At 46.6% G+C, this 16,890-nt stretch overlaps 1 protein-coding gene across 1 annotated transcript; it reads left to right on the top strand.

Annotated features, from left to right (window-relative positions):
* Positions 1 to 481: 481 nt before the first annotated feature.
* LOC146188016 (glutamyl aminopeptidase-like) lies at positions 482 to 1,726 on the top strand (the record flags this gene model as incomplete). The annotated part of the gene is made up of 1 exon (XM_084604975.1): positions 482 to 1,726. A coding segment is annotated over one exon (1,245 nt), but the record flags the coding sequence as incomplete, so codon positions are not given.
* Between the last annotated feature and the right edge of the window lie 15,164 nt (positions 1,727 to 16,890).

Consider the following 16,890-nt stretch of genomic DNA (forward strand, 5'->3'; position numbering starts at 1 on the left):
CGCGAGCGAACACACGTGAGCCTGTGTGAGTATATTGAGCAGGCGGGCTTGATGACCCGCCTATTTCACCTCGCCAGATAGTGCGCGCTGCGACTGAACGCTCCGCGTGTGCTATTTCGCACAATAACGGCTGATCGCCCACAACAGCCGTCAGTGTTTTGTACAGTGTGCATGTACCTGCATGCCTAGTGAACAGTTGCCTGGACGCAGAGCTGTTGCGGAGGCCCGCCCGATGTGCCGAGTGCTCAATGACCTAAGACATTTGCGGGTGGGCCTCACGAAAACTATTGTATACTGTACCATAGTGTATACATTTTTATTTTTTACCTAACCTTTTCTTTCTTCCTGTCGCTCACCCCTTTGATTTCCTCGACCTTTTCCTCGCTATCCCTTTATTTCCGCTGCCCCAGTTCAGGTGCTTCAGATAGCAGATACCGGGGCTGGCAAACATATTTTCTTTCCTTTTGTATATACAATAAATAACCACTACCACCACCACGTTGTCATACGCGTGAACTGCACCGACGACACGCAGACAATCACTCTGCACGCATCACCGGAGCTGGAGGTGTCCCTGGCTGGTCACAAGGGCCTCAGCGTGATGGTGCGTAGCGCGGAGCTGCCCTTCGCCAAAATCAAGGCCAGTCATTTGACCATGGAGCCGGAAGAGGAGTTCCTCCACATCCGCCTCGGGGAGAAGTTGCGCGCCAACCAGTCTTACGTGGTCGCCATTGCTTTTCGGGGAAAGTTGGGCGTCGACAGGGGCTTCCACAAGTATCATTACCGCCAGAACGGAACACTGAAGCACTTATTGCTCACGTTCTTTGAGCCAACGTTCGCTCGAAGAGCCTTTCCCTGCTTCGACGAACCGGACTTCAAGGCCACTTTTTCTGTCACTATCGTGAGACCGGAGGGCTACACTGCTTTATCCACAATGCCCGTCGAAAAGCAGGAGGAAAGATCAAACGGGTATGTAGCAGACACTTTCCAGACCACCATGCCCATGTCCACGTACACGCTAGCCTTCGCCGTCCTCAACTTCACGTCCCAGAGCAACGGCAATGTCACCATCTGGTCCCTGACGGACAGGTCTCCCTACCTCAAGTACGCACTGGAGGTTGCCCCGACGCTTCTCAAGTTTTACGAAGACCTCCTGGGCATCCCTTACCCTCTTCCCAAGATGGACCTGATATCCCTGCCGTCGTTCCTGGCCGACGCCATGGAGAACTGGGGCCTGCTCACCTTCCATGAGCAATGCCTGCTGTACGACGAGAAGACGACGCCGCACAAGAAGCCCCTCATCGCTGGCCTCATAGCCCACGAAATAGCGCACCAGTGGTTTGGCAACCTGGTTACTATGGACTGGTGGAGCGATCTGTGGCTTAACGAGGGCTTCGCCACCTACATGCAGTACACAGGGGCCGACTACCTGGAGCAGCAGTGGCGGATGATGGACCTGTTCGTCGTGAACGAGCTGCAGCCGATCCTGAGGGCCGAATCCACAGTGGTGGCACACCCGATGTCAGTGTCATCGAATTCGACTCACCACTTAGATGCGCTCTTCGATCGCATTATCTACAGCAAGGCATCAAGTGTCATCCGTATGATGGTGCACTTCCTAACACCGGAGGTGTTCATCAAAGGTATCAAGTCGTACCTCAAAAAATACAAATTCAAGAACGTCAAGCAAGATGACCTATTCAGTGAGCTATTCACATACTACTGAATAGGTAGTATGTGAAAGTCCCCCAATACTGGGTTAACGAAATTTCCAGCTTGCAGTCGCCGCCATGCGATCGCCTCTCTATTAGTATCTTATCCGATGGTGGCAGTAGTTTTCTGTTTAATCTATAATTCTGAACGATTTCACAATATGTTTGCGCGCGTTCATCTAGGTTCTGGCAATCCGGCGGTTCTACGTTTACCCGGAAGTAGATAGCTCGGGCTAACTCGTGTGCCGCTTCATGGCCGGGAACCGACGCATGAGCTGGTGTCAATATTGGGCTCACTTTGCGGGCCATCTCTTTGCCGGCCAGGATTCTAGCTGTTTCCGGCGAGATTCTCCCTTTCGTGAAATTTCAGATACAAGTTTTACTATCGCTGACTACAAATTTTGCTTCCGTTCCAACGCGAAACTTCTTCAGCCGTCTCTATGTTGCGGCTGCGAATAGTGGCTGGCGACTTGGCGGCTCCTAGTCCGTTGACTACCGAGGCAACCGCCGCGCCTGACTTCCCACTAGCCGCGTCCACGAGGTGACCTCTTCGGTATCCATTCTTCCGAAGCGGTTTGTTAGCGCTTCGGCTCTTATTCCTCCTCTTGGTATTATGCTCCGGATGCATATTCCTCGGAGGGAGGGTGTCACTATTTTCTCCCTACATTTAGGGGGGATGTTTGTTTACGGTGCAGCCCGCGGTCAGTCTACAAGCCTGCCATCTGCAGATGGCTCTGCCGGTGGTGGTGCTGCTTAGTCTCTCTAGCTGAGACATGCGAACTGCTTCTGTGTATTCTTCCCAGTTATGTATCCCCATGGGGAGGAGTTTCTCCGTAGAGGTGCACACTGGGAGTCCTCGGTATCTCTGGATACATCTTCGGATGAGAGTGTCTAATTTCCTATTTTCATCCGCCCTAAGATTTAGGAAGGGTGTGGCACAGCACACTCGGCTTAAGATGTAAGCCTGTACTAGTTTCAGTAGGCTTCTATCTTTAAGGCCTCTGCCCCTAGAGATTCTTCTAAATATGCCTAGAACTTGCGACACGTAGTCGTGTAGCTTTTTTATGGCGCCTTCATTGTATCCGCTTTCCTGGATAAAGAATCCCAGGATTCTGATTTGCTCTACTTTAGGAACGGTTTTACCTCTTCAACTTTAATTTCGAATTTTAAGTCTATGTTTCTCCTAAGGGATTTAGGTTTGTAGAAGAATAGTTCCAATTTTTGCGGTGAGCACGAGAGGCCCCTATTGGCGGCGTAGGCAAATACTGTGTCCGCTGCCTCCTGTAAGCGCTCTTCTATGCTCGCGTCGTTCCCCTAGTAAATCCAGAGATTGACATCATCCGCGTAATGCTGAAATTTAGACATTTAATTTTCTTGAGCGCCGTGGGGAGTCCTCTCATGGCCCCGTTATAGAGGAGAGGCGATAGGACAGAGCCTTGAGGCGTGCCCTAGCTCCACTGCGGGGGACTCGATGTCTTGGAACTTTATGCAGATGCTTCTGTCTGACAGAAAGTCTTATGTAATTGTAGGTTTTCTTGCCTACGCCTATGTCGATTAAGCCCTGGAGTATAGCCTCGTGCTCGACGTTGTTGAACGCCTTTATCAAGTCATCACTTTAGAATCTTTTGACTTTGCGTCCAAGGTATCGTGTTTTAATCTGAGCATCACGTCCTGTAGGCTCAGTCCAGGTCGGTAGCCGACCATTTCACGAGGCCACAAGTCATTTTCCATGTACTTTGTGAGCCTAGCCTGCACAACTCGCTCCATCAGTTTCCGTACACATGAAGTTAGGAAGATTGGCCTGAGATTTTCAAGTCTGGGGGGCTTGCCCGGCTTTAGGATTAGGGCAACGCTTGCCTGCTTCCATTGCTGGGGTATTTTCCAGTTGGTCCGAACTTCCTTGATATACCCTGTAAAAGCGATGATGGAGTCGTCATATAAGTTCCTGGGGATCTTGTTTGGGATCCCATCGGGGCCAGGGGCCGATTTAGTTTTTAGGCTGAAAAGTTCTGCCCTCACCTCTGGCTCCGTAATGGGAGCATCGAGTATCTCGTTTGCCGCTCCCGTGTACACCGGGAGGGCGCAGGGGGTGGTATCTGCAATGTACATTTGATTTAACTTATCCATGAATTCGGCAGCTGTGCCTTGTGCGCATGCCTAGCTTTAGCCAACCTGTTGTCCGATTGGGCTTTGGACTTTGTTCGATCAAGTAGGTGACGTCTTGGAAAGGTTCATACCCATTTCATCGCACCTGTCGCACCAATTTTGTTCGCATAACTTAATCGCGTAATTCTCGATTTATTTGCTGCGTCTAGCTAGCCTTCTGCGAAGGTTTCTGTTGCATTTTTTATTTTTAAGCCTACGTCCCGTACGTGTTTCGCCTCCCACATGTGGAGCAGTTTGCTGTCTGCAATTTCTGGGGCGTTTTTTTCTAGCGTTGTCGTTGACTCTCCAACGTGTCGCTTGAGGACTTCCGCCCATTCCTCGATATCCGTGATTTCCCCCGGCCTTCTTTTTGTCTCTTATTCCTCGAGAGTTAGCCCATTCCGTAACCTTTGGTTGACGGTTCCTGCAGGACTTTACGCCTTTTCTAAGGGTAGAGGCCAGGATAAAGCGATCGCTTCCGAAGTTCTGTTCCGTATTTTGCCAGTTTAAATGTACTGCGTTTTTAGAGAAGGTTAGGTCTGGGGAGGTGTCTGCGTGATGCTATTCCCCACCCTTGACTGACATCTGGGGTCCGTGTGAAGGGTTAGTCCGTTTGGTGACGTCATGACCAGACGAGCTTGTCACGATGTCTAAAAGGTACGGTGGCAGTAGAAAAAAGTGGTGTGCACTTTTTCTTTTTCTTCGTATTGCCCTCTTTATTCATATATCAGCGGCAATGTTCCGGAATATTCCCAAACCGTTGTTTTAAGGAATTGTGGCGTTCCCCTAGCCTAATGTTGAGATACCGCCCTGTTTGCACTATATAAACACCTCCGCAAGAGAAAGGCAGATTATTCAATGCACCTACACACACGGTACAAACAGGGAGCGACGCTTAACGGTGCAACCACGTCTTTTTATCTTGTCGCCGTCATTTTCCTGCCGGTTCCGAGTTTGTGAGCGCAAATTGCTCAATTTTTATCTTGTCGCCGTCATTCTCCTGCCGGTTCCGAATTTGTGAGCACAAACTGCTAATTTTGTTTTGGCCCAGAAAAAACTACGAGAACGCCATAGCGGCTTCGCACCTTCCTTAGCCCATGTGCCATATTCTATGTACATACGGCACCACGCCGACCTTTTGTCGCTCTCGTGTTGTGACTTATGGCGTGCCTTAATCCATTGCACCAGTTTTCAACAAGTCATCATTATAACACGCGTGGGATAGCTAGATTCCTCAGACTGCTGACCTGTGCGAAGACGCTCTTTTGCAAAGGATGAATGCAGCATATTGTCATGGCTGCTACCTTTATTCAGCGTCAATCAGCGAGCCTTCGCGACCTATGACCGCATGTCTGTCTCGCAAACGAGATTCCTCGTTCCCCCACCCAAAGTTGACAAAGTTTTCATTTTCACAGCATCATCATCATTCTCCGGAGATCCGGAGCTCACGCGCAGACTTACAGATTTGAGCTGGAATAAAGACGTTTGCTCACAAGTAGTGGAGGTGCTGGATAAGCTGGGAAGGCTTACCCAGTATATATATATATATATATATATATATATATATATATATATATATATATATATATATATATATATATATATATTTGATCGAGACGCTTTACCATGAGTACACATTAAAGAGTTTGCAAAATGAAAACAGTAGCGATTATTCTGTTAACATAACTGATCAGTCGATACAGCATACCCACAGTAAAGTAGGGCTCAAACATGCAGCTGTTCAGGTGAAGGGTGGCTGTTTCTGGCCCTGCGGGGCTGGGACGGTGGGTCAGCGCTGCTTGCGGCGGGGGCTAGCCAACCACCAAATTTTTATCTGTTATGGGCCGTCGTTGCACCCGCCACCGCTTAAAGGAGCCGCGAAGCGCTTCGTAATGTGATGTCGGTTATGCTTCAGGTCAATTCTTTATGTCACAGGGATACTCTCTCAAAAAGAATTACAAGAATCGGTGCACAGGAACGGGAGTTATTCAATGAAGAAATTTAAAAATAGAAGCAAACAAAAAACTGCCCTCAACTCAAATTTTGCGGGGCTTCCCATTCCCATTTCGCTCTCCCATTGACGTCATTGGGTGCGACCAATCAAAAGAGGCAAACCGATGACGTCGCGGAAGTTATCACAACATGGTTGCCTGTTTGCTTTAACTCGTTCCTGCCAAGGATGGCAGCGTCGTTTCTATGGTTACGAGGAACACATGGGCGTAAGTAGCAGCGTCGCTCCCATGGTGATAAACAAGTGGATGGTCAGCGACGCTTCACCATCCGATATCAGCTCTGCTAGCACCTTAGTAGTGCATAAGAAGTCACCGTAAATGGACTTGCCAGACTAATCGGAACTCTAACGCGAGATATCGCGACGGAGCGACGATCTGCGCGTTATTCCGTGCGGGGATACGCCGAAAGGGGACGAACAGCAGCCGACCAGCGTCGTCGCGTCCACCGCGCGGTGTTGACGATCGCCCAGCAACGCTGCCAGACCACCACCAAGCTGACGATGCGCACTGGTAAATATGAATCGCAGCAATTTTTTTGCATCCTTTCTTGGAACTGAAACGAATTCTTGTAGAATGCAGTGGCTCGATTAGATCGTTTCCGCCAAGTCCTTCCCGGTACGCAGGCACGCCTCGCGAACTTCGAAAAACAACATACGCGTTATTGACGAAATGTGCCTTGTCCATATCGCGATTAAAAGCGTGGTGATAGAGCCACTGTGGTAACATTACGTTCAATTTTAACCGCGAAAGTCACGCGAGCGGAGAAAGCACCACACTGATGACTAATTGAAACTGTTGCTGCGTCCAGGTGTACGGAGCCTCTGTGCTGCCGAGATGTTGAGCCATGTGCAGCCAGGAACCGGGACGGCATATCGGTATATGCCAAGACGAATATATATATATATATATATATATATATATATATATATATATATATATTTGTACTCTGCTGGATACGGAGGTGTTGCAAATCGCATACGGCGACCTCATTGAGAGGGGCCAGCTAGGAGCCTGAAATGGATATCCACAACAAGGTATTTCCGAAGTTGAATCCCCTGAAAAAAGCACTAATGGTGGCTCGCGCGTTGTGCACGTAGCGCATTTCGTTTTCTTCTTTGGAATGAGGCCTTCTAAAAGCGTACCGCATGCCTTTCAAAAATGAGAAGGGTGCAGTGCACCAGAAACTGGCAGACTAGGTTTCCACATTAAGGACATTTGAACCTTTCCAACATGTGTGCATGCTGTAAAAGCACAGTATTTCACTGGATTCACTAGTGCAGCTTACTCATTTATTATCATTGTATATGTGTAGAAAGCACTATCAGTAATGTAATGACTAATCTATAGCAGAACTTAGAATGTACAACCTTTTCGTTTATATTTTTTTATTCCTTGAGAAGAGAAAACATTAAACAAACAAAAAAAAAACTCTACATAGGGTATTTTGTTTCAAGGTATGGAGGTGACTTGTGGTGGTACTCTTTTTGCAGTACGCTAGACATTTGAGTCAAACCAATGTGGACTGGAGCTTTGTAAATCCTGAGATTGCTCTTTCACAGATGTCTCTTCTTTTCCTTCTAGAAACTATTATGTGGCCTACCACCAGTTTGCAAGACGGATTTGGGGGAAAGACTGAACTGGAGAACAAAGAGTGATCTCTTCAAGTGCGGTGACCATGATTACGAAGATGTTTCCATCGGAACGCTACACGGGGTTAAAATTTCCCAACTGTTAAAGGTAAAAAAAAAAATAAACCAGTTTTCAGTTTTTTCAAGCTTCATTTGTTTATACAGTGCACAGCTTGCAGCACGGATTACAGCATGTAATACTGTTAAGCCGAAAAGCAATTAGTATGCCAGGCAAAGACAGAAAAGGGCAACACAGATATACAACTTTTGAAACACTTTTTTTCAGGGCTCTTCATTTTTGGTCTTACACTTTCCGGAACCATGAGGCCAAACTACAACACCCTATTGCAACACCGGGAAGAACCAAGAAAAGCAAATGCTTCCCCAGTGGCCATGTTAATGGCCATTTTTTAAATTCTCCTTAGCAAAACAGTGCACTGGGTGACGGAACAGAGTCATGAAGACACTAACACAGAACTCGCTAGCAACTGAATAAATATATTGCTTGCAGGCAATAAATACTGCATGCTGCTTCACAAAGAGGCATGCACCAACTTGCCAGGCTACCTTCAGTGATGAATTTTGAAAGGCTCTTGTGCCAATGGCACTTAGGATACACATTTAGGTGTCTGTTTCAAGGCTCAGCCATAACAATACCTATATTCTGATAGTGAGGCAAAAGTTCTGGCATTGCATAACTTTGACCTGTAGTTATGTTGACGCGTGGAGTATTGCAGCGAGGTATGAAGCAGACCATGTTGAGCTTCCAATGTCGAGAGCATACCAAAAAAGAAAAAGAGGTTCATATTCTTGATGTGCAAGATTCGACACCTACTCCTTGCTGCCAAGTATACTAACCCGGATAGCACTTTTGGAGCCACATAGATGGTAGGCAGCACTAAATGCAAGCAATGCTCACTCCAAATGCAGCAAGGTGCCAGTGACCACTTCACTTGGATGTTGGATGAATGCAGGGGTGGTCTACAGAAGAGGCTGAAGGATAATAGGAAGCGTGGCTTCTATCACTGTCAACAATGACTAGAAGTTTTCACAAATAGGAATCTGTGTTCTTGTCACCCTGAGAGACGGATAGAAATTTAAATCAACACATGTGATCTGAGGAGATGGGCACCAGTTACAAAGCTACAGTTAAAATTTTCTGTGGAAGCACATACAAAGAAACAACAGAAAGAGCTTGTGAGCAGAGTTGTATCCTCACAGCTGCTACTTTAATAACGTCCAACCAAAGATTGGTGATGTTATCAAAAGACACATGCGGAATTTCCTGGAGTATGTAAAGCAGTGAGACTTATATAAGAAAAACAGTTTACGTGGCAGTTTTTATCAGTCATATATCTAGACAGAGACCTTCCTTTTAGCAAGCCAGTTTCAGAGAGGGCCACAATCTGGACCACAGGTTTTGTTCAAGAATATTTTCAGTTCAGGTTCGTCCCAGCGCAGCTGCACTGCATTACAACTGGCACATTTCGCTGGTTTTGAGTTCTGCAAAGTTCAACAGGGTCATATACAGCACAACAAGCATTGCTTTCTAAGTGCTAATCATTAACTACAAGAAAAGCATAGCTGTAGGAAGTTGGTGAAGGTTCCAGGTAATATCGCTGGACATATGAACACAGGGCTTCGAACAAAATATAAAGGAAGGAAGGACAGATCTTCATTTCTGAGACGTCGCCTGGTCCCTCAAGAACGCGAACATTTTTGCTACAGCCGTTTGAACTTGTTTGCACTTAGGGGACAGTGGAGACTGGATCAAATGCAGTTGGTCAAAAACATGGACACACTTTGCAGATGCAGAAAAATATCCATCTTCAACACACAAGTCATGCACACGGTCGACACGGCACGGTTAGATTTTGGGACTGGCAACAAGGAACTTTCAATGGTGTAGTGGCAGCCAGTAGGAGCAGCTATCGAAACCAGCTGGATGATCACCACAGCTCGCATAAAGTCCATTTTGCAAGTTTTGAAGTCATGGATGAAACTACACAACATGCAGCAATGATTCTTGGTACAAAACTTTGTCTAAGACATTTTGTATCTAAGGCAATGGGAAAGCATTTCAGCAAGCTCGATGGCTGCATGCTCTTTGAACCAGCAGTCAAATTTTCTGTGGCATATGCTGTTAGGGCAAATATCAGGACAACACAGTAGAACAGTGCATGAACACTTTGTAGCAGTCAGTGAGCAAGGTCATTCTTCATGTATCATGTCACAACACCTTGATAACACATCTCTTGTGTGGCTTGCAGAAACCAGGCTTTCACTGTGATGTTGGAAATATGAGATGAGAAGAATGCGACTTGCTCTTCTGTACGAACATTCATGTGCAAGCCCTTGCATTGAGAATCAGCTACGAGTCGGTGCTGATCCCAGTACTAGTACTATGGGCTCATAAGGAACATGATGAAGCTTTGCCTTTTGAAAATGATGCCTTTCGCCGTTGGAGTGTCACCGAAATCCACGCTATTCATTTCTTCAGACTCTTATTGTCCACGTTGCTATACCAGCCACTATCTTGTCACTTCTCGTGATCGTTGAGTGATGTGGCCGCGCTGAATTGTTGCTCATTCTCATGGTCTGGCAGCTCCATTAACCCACGGCCGATTCCTCAGCACTGGCCTCCTTTGATTGTCACTGGCCCCTAAGAAATGCTCATGCTGGAGCAGCCATATCCTTCCCATAGGGACAGCACTGCCTTGAAGATGTGGCCATATTCCAAGTCTGCAAACGCTACAATAAATTTGCAACTATTACCCCCCCCCCCCTCTTGCATTTACCCACAGCCACAGCCAGTGTGGCAAAGGAACTACCACTGGCAGCCAAAGTAGCAGATGCGCTTATAATGTGAGTGTGTTGCGTGAGCACACTTAAGAGCTCGAGCGGTGCTATGAGGAGGAATAGACACGAAATTTTAAGGTCGAGCGCTGCGTACAACCTCTCGATTTATATAATATTGGTCAACTGTCGATCGCGTGGCTTGTCTGAGAGTTTGCGCAAGCTTGTCTTTTTGTTTTGTTTTTTTTTCAAAGCATGGCTTGCTGGAGTTCCGACCGCATTATTGAAAAAAAAAAAGAGCAAAAGGGGGGGGGGGTAAAAACGCGTTTCATCTGCTTTGTTGCGTCAACAGACCTTGTGGCAAGGGACAGGGGAACACGCGTGCTAGGGATGTACTCCGCCCCCCCCCCCCTTTTTTTTTCGATAATGCGGTCGGAGCTCCGGCAAGCCATGCTCTGGAAAAAAAAAAAATCGACAAGCTTGCGCAAACTCACAGACAAGCCACGCGATCGACAGTTGACCAATATTATATAAATCGAGAGGTTGTACGCAGCGCTCGACCTTAAAATTTCGTTGCCATTCCTCCTCGAGCTCTCAAGTGTGCTTACGCGCTCACGCGGCCCGATCTGTTGACAGTCGAGAGAACAGTGAGCGGCTGCCAAGGTCGTTATTCGTAACGATGACTCTCTGAGAAAGTATACAGCAGTTAAAACATTGAATCCTTGATCGTGTATGAACTTCGACAGACTCGCTGAACAAAAACGTGGTCATTGGCACAACTTTCACTGCTCAGTCCGTCACGATACTTCCGTCTTCGACTGTTTTTCGCAGAGCGCCTGGCATCGTTGGCACCGCGTTGCTGCGTAGCCACCGTTGCTTGTAGCCTACGGATGCATAAGCTACCGATGAACACTGGCACACACGCCGATTCGGTTCTTTCTCAATGCAGAGCTTCTAACCACATTCTTTTTCGTTCATTATGGGAAGGAACTCTGTGGTACGACTCTCCTCCAACGCCTTCGCTGCTCGAGCAGCCTGGGACTGCGCAGAATTTCTTCATGACAGCACGAAATATAACCAAGCTTCACCAGCAAAAACCGATCGGTCTAGGCAGGACAGCCTACTAGGATACGAAGAACAACCTACAACAAACCACGAGGAATAAACAAACGGCAAACCACATGCATAGTCATCCATAGTCTGGCAAGGTATACGCAAGTATACGATACGACGATACCTGAGGCAAACACAGGGCAAACAGGAGCTACATGAGCAACTATTTCTACTAGAGGGGCGCAAAATTCTTGGATTCGGGAAAATAGACAGAGCCTCTAGCGTTATTTTTTGTAACATTTTATTTGAAGTGCTTTAATCTAAAATAAATATGTCGGTTTTGTAAGTATATTAGAAAACGCAAGACCGTTACAGAGCGTATCATTAATCATGAGTTCATTTAGCCGTGAATTTATTGTTCGTCCAATCATCAAATCGGACCCAATTTCGTCATATCCGCTGCCAAAAAATGGCCGCTGTGTGCCGGCACCATCAGTGGTCCGAACTCGCTTTCACGAACAAATTAAAATATTAAATACTGGATAATACACAAAACAACCACCGTTAATAGTGTCACTATAACTCAATCTACGTAACCAAGAGGCAAAACAATGTGCTTAAAAATCGTTTCGGGGCTCCTTTAAGTGGTGGACGACGGCTATTACGGCGCGCGTCTTTCTCTTCCTCTTCTTTTTCTTTTTTCTCTACTTTCTCTCTTCTGTCTGCACGAGGCAGCGGAGGTGGCTCAGCTACAGAGCCAGTAGCAGGCCCGTGCATTTTCTTTTCCTTCTTCCTACAGCCACAACAACAGATGTTCATTTATCGCTTGTTTGTAGGAGGCACTTGGCGCGTGTGCGCATTAGTTTCTCCCGGATGTCTGCAGCATCATCAATGTTTTCGCCTCCACACAAAGGCCAACCTTAACTTTATGCTTCAGGCAGCCATAAAAAAAATACGGCAGGATCGGAAAAAAAGGCCCTCGCGAGCATCTTCAATCCTCGCAGCGACGCATTAGCAGCCGCAACTCGTATTTCGGAAAGACTTGAAAACGAGCTCGTGCAGCTTTCGTACTCGGGCCCTGACGTACTCCTGAATCCCGCCACTGGCGCCGCTATTGCCTAGGTTAGCATATACATATATTATGGTGAGGCTATCCAAAAGTAATATAAAATAATATGCCTCTGCCCGTGCCACTAGGTATAACGGACTTAGGTAGCATATACAATAACTCTAGATTAAAGCGCTAACAGAGACAGATGAGCAGTTTTCGGTAACTGCGGTTAGCGGCATGACTACTGTTTGGTCCAACGCATCGGCTACGCTAGAATAGCGTAACAGCGGTTGACGCTGCTCGTGCACGGATCATACAGCAAATGACGGGGCGTTGGTCTATGTCGTCACCGGCTACGCTCATGGCCGGATCAGCGAGCTGTTCACGAACAAATGAAAATACTAGATTTAAAAATGATGGAGCTGAAGATGCAATAAAAAGTTTATATCCCAAAATTGATGTCATGACCGCTTTAACCCCTCTTGGTATGGTATGCAGCAATCCCTTTCAATGGCGTTTATTTTAACGTGTTTGCAAATTTCCCACAGTTGCCCCAATTCATGCTTGTTGTCACGGATTATTTTGTTCATTTCCTGTGTTACACCAAACAGTGAAAGGTTTATTCATCAAAAGTTTGTTATTGAACTTCGAAAGGTCGCACTAGAAAGCTATAGTTGGCTCGTTTTTTCAACCCTATGGCCCACTTAACCACGCAATGATCAGAGACCGCCGCTGGCAACTGCATGCCTCGTCACAAGCGCCTTTGAGAAATGCAAGGTAACATACAAGTCAGCCTTCACGTTCACTGAGTACCTCACCCATGGTGCATAAACTCGACTGTGTGCATGAGGCGCTCATTGCTTAATATTGCGTGCCAGAAAGCAGATTACGTTGTTCTCATGCGTTAGTAGTGTAAGCTCCGAATCGCATCCCTTTCTTCTTCGGATCTAAACGTCTCAAAGGAGTCTGTCATAGCTTTTTCATTCGCAGTTGCATCCACACGAATTCTTCTCTGAGTTCACCCTTCTGCGTTGTTTTTGCTACTGGCTCTGTAGCTGAGCCACCTCCGCTGCCTCGTGCGGACAGAAGAGAGACAGCAGAGCAGAAAGGAAAAAAAAAAAAAACAGGGAGAAAAACGCGCGTCGCGTGTGCAGTGACGGCCTACAACAGGTGAGGTAGTGAAGGATGGCTGTTCCTGGCCCTACGGGGCTGGGACGGTATGTCAACGCCGCTTGCGGCGGGGTATAGTCAGCCACCGAATTTTTATCTGTTGTAGGCCATCATTGCACCCGCCGCCGCTTCGATGGTGGACGACGGCTGTTGTTGCGGCGCGCGCCTTTCTCTCCTCTTCTTTTTCCTTTCTCCTCTACTTTCTCTCTTCTGTCTGCACGAGGCAACGAAGGTGACTCAGCTACAGAGCCAGTAGCAGGCCCCTGAATTTTCTTTTCCTTCTTCCTACAGCCACAACAACAACATGGAAAAACATCCGGTCGGACGCGCGAACGGAGCAGCATGGGTGCACTTATCGTCCGACCCGTAGCGTCGTCCACATCACAACCCTCCCGATTGATGTCACCTTCAGTGATGTAATAGATTCCATACCAGGAAGGCTTCCCTTAAAACTTTACACAATACGTGCTGAAATCCCACGAACTCCTCAAGTATACGTGTTCGCTTTGTATTTTGCAAGAATAAAAATAAGGGTGTGAAGCGATAGCGTTTTTCACGCACGCACGCACGCACACACACGCACACACAAACACGCGCGCGCGCGATACGTTTTTTTTTTAGTTTTTTTTCTATTTATCTCTTATAGCTTACTGTCGGGCAGCGGGGTCAGCGGTAAGCTCAGACATCGCGTCTTGAAATGTGATGGGCGCGTTCAGCGGTACACACGGTTCCCGTTTGGTGCAACGCCAGAGGGTTCGTCCATTAAGGCTATGACGAAACAGCGTTTCACGCAGACATACGGCGTTTTTTCACTTCTGACATTTTAGATCTTTTTTTTTGTCTTTATACATCGATACTTCGAACGAAATTTCAAACAATCAGCAAACATTGAAGGTCAATTCTTTGACACCCACTTATAAGCGGTGGCTTATCTATCCCGTTCGGCCGAAAAGCCCTGTCGGCGTCATAGTAGTCTAATGAGCGGCTGCTAAAATAATCGTATCATGGTGATCTGTGGTTCTAGTGATTGATCACTGATTGGTGTCTGTTTGGTGATGACGAGTTATTCAAATCGCTTAACTCAAAATTTAAAGAAATAAAAATAAAATAAAAAAGGGGGTTAAAATGTGTCGAAATTCTCAGATTGAAAAGCCAATTCTTGATGATGCTAGTTATGAAATTCAGAGCGTTCATTGATAATGTAACTAATTGGAACAATTGGGAAAAATTGAAACATTAGAAAAAAAAGCGAGCAAAACAATAAAATTCTCAGAATGGAGAGAGTGTTTATGCTGGTACAAAAAAACATAAACTTCTTGAGCTCACGTTGCTGCGCCCTTCAAATCATAACTGAAAATGGCCTGACATCCGAAATGACCCTTGTCCCAAACATCTAACCCCAGAAAAGGCGAGCGCCAGATCCGGGAAAATATATTGCACCCAATGAAAACCGATGAGTACCTGGCGGCACCAGGGATTGAACCTGGTGCCTCCCGTAGGCTAGGCGGATGCTCTGACATATGACCACCGCTTTTTTATTTCCTGTTAACAATGCAAAATGCAGCGGGGCAAACGTCTCAACGTACAATACCACAAAGAGTTTCAAAAACGCTTTAGGTTAGCCTGCTCGATCAAAACCACCACTTGTAGCGCCACTAGGTCAATGATTCATTACGCCATCGGACGACCCACAAGTCTTCGCGCTGCAGCAGCCCATGTGTGGCCCCTTTTCCGTCGATGTCCCCTTTCCCAAGCATCTCACCCCCGAAGAACCGACCACCACGCCGAAGGAGATCTTGCATATCCCACTGAAAAACCGGTGGGTACCCGGTGGCACCAGGAATAGAACATCTCACCCCCGAAGAACCGACCACCACGCCGAAGGAGATCTTGCATATCCCACTAAAAAACCGGTGGGTACCCGGTGGCACCAGGAATAGAACATGGTATCACCCGAATGCTCTACTACAAGGCCACCACTTGTTGCACCGATGGGTCAGTGATTTGTTCCACCATAGGACACCCATAAGTCTGCCTCGAGCAGCAGAAGCCCATATGTGTCCACTTACAATAGTGGTTTCGTTGAAGACCCTTTTCCCAGAACTTTCACCCCAGAAAAGGCGAGCGCCTACTCGGTGGGAATCTTGCACCCTTAAAGACCAGTCAGTACCCGGCGGCACCAGGGATCGAACCTGGTACCTCTCGAATGCTAGGCAGATGTTCTGCCATAAGACCACCCCTTGTAGCGTCTATGGGTCAATGATTCACTACGCCATCGGATAACCGTAAGTCCTTGCGCTGCGGAATTTCCTGTGTGGCTCCGTTTTTGACAGTGTCTCCTTACCCAAGCATCTCACCACATCGACAACTACCGACCAATTTCGCTAGCGTCAACATCATGTAAAATTTTAGAACACATAATTCATAAACATATATTAGGTTTCTTGGAAGAGAACACAGTACTCACAGATTTTCAACACGGTTTCAGGAGTGAATTTTGCACAATTACACAATTAGTTGAGAGTGTACATGACTTCGCTCAGTCGATTAACAAGGGAAAGCAAACCGATGCCATATATATGGACTTTCGCAAAGCAGTTGACAAGGTGTCACATATCAAACTAATGCATAAACTAAGCTATTATTTAAAAAAACGACCAGATACTTACATGGATAACGGAATACTTCTCCAACAGGTGTCAATTTGTCACTGTAAACAACACTTCATCTAACAGTACCGAGATCGTATCTGGCGTCCCCAGGGATCCGTATTGGGTCCACTTCTATTTATATTATTTATTAATGACATTGTTACAGGTCTTTCAGTCAATGTGAAGTTGTACGCGGATGATTGTATTTTGTACGAAAAGGTTCTTCAGTTTATGACCGAGTGTGTCTAAACAATGATTTCGCGAAAGTGATTGCGTGTGCAATGAATGGCAGATGTGTGTTAATTTTGAAAAACAAAAAACAGTTTTAATGAAAATTATACATAAGAAAGGGCCTTTTCACTTTCTGTACGGTACTAGCAACATGTCATTGATGGATTTATACAGTATAAATATTTGGGCCGACGGATTACTAACAACCTTTCCTGGACAAAACACATAGATACTGTTGTAGCAAATTCAATGAGCAAACTCTTTTTTTTAGGCGTTCACTGAAGTATGCAAAGTGCGGCCTGTGTGGTCAATGTGTGGAGCTTACTTCAGAAGGTCCAGCTCCATATGAATGTAAACCGTCATGTGTAATCTGCGGCTTGGCCCACCCCACGGGCTCACAGGATTGCACGGCAAAATTCCGAAGACTTCGAACGCCCAGAA

The sequence above is a fragment of the Amblyomma maculatum genome, chromosome 5, assembly GCF_055883805.1.
Source record: "Amblyomma maculatum isolate TAMU_Amacu chromosome 5, ASM5588380v1, whole genome shotgun sequence".
NCBI classification, from domain to species: Eukaryota; Metazoa; Arthropoda; class Arachnida; order Ixodida; family Ixodidae; genus Amblyomma; species Amblyomma maculatum.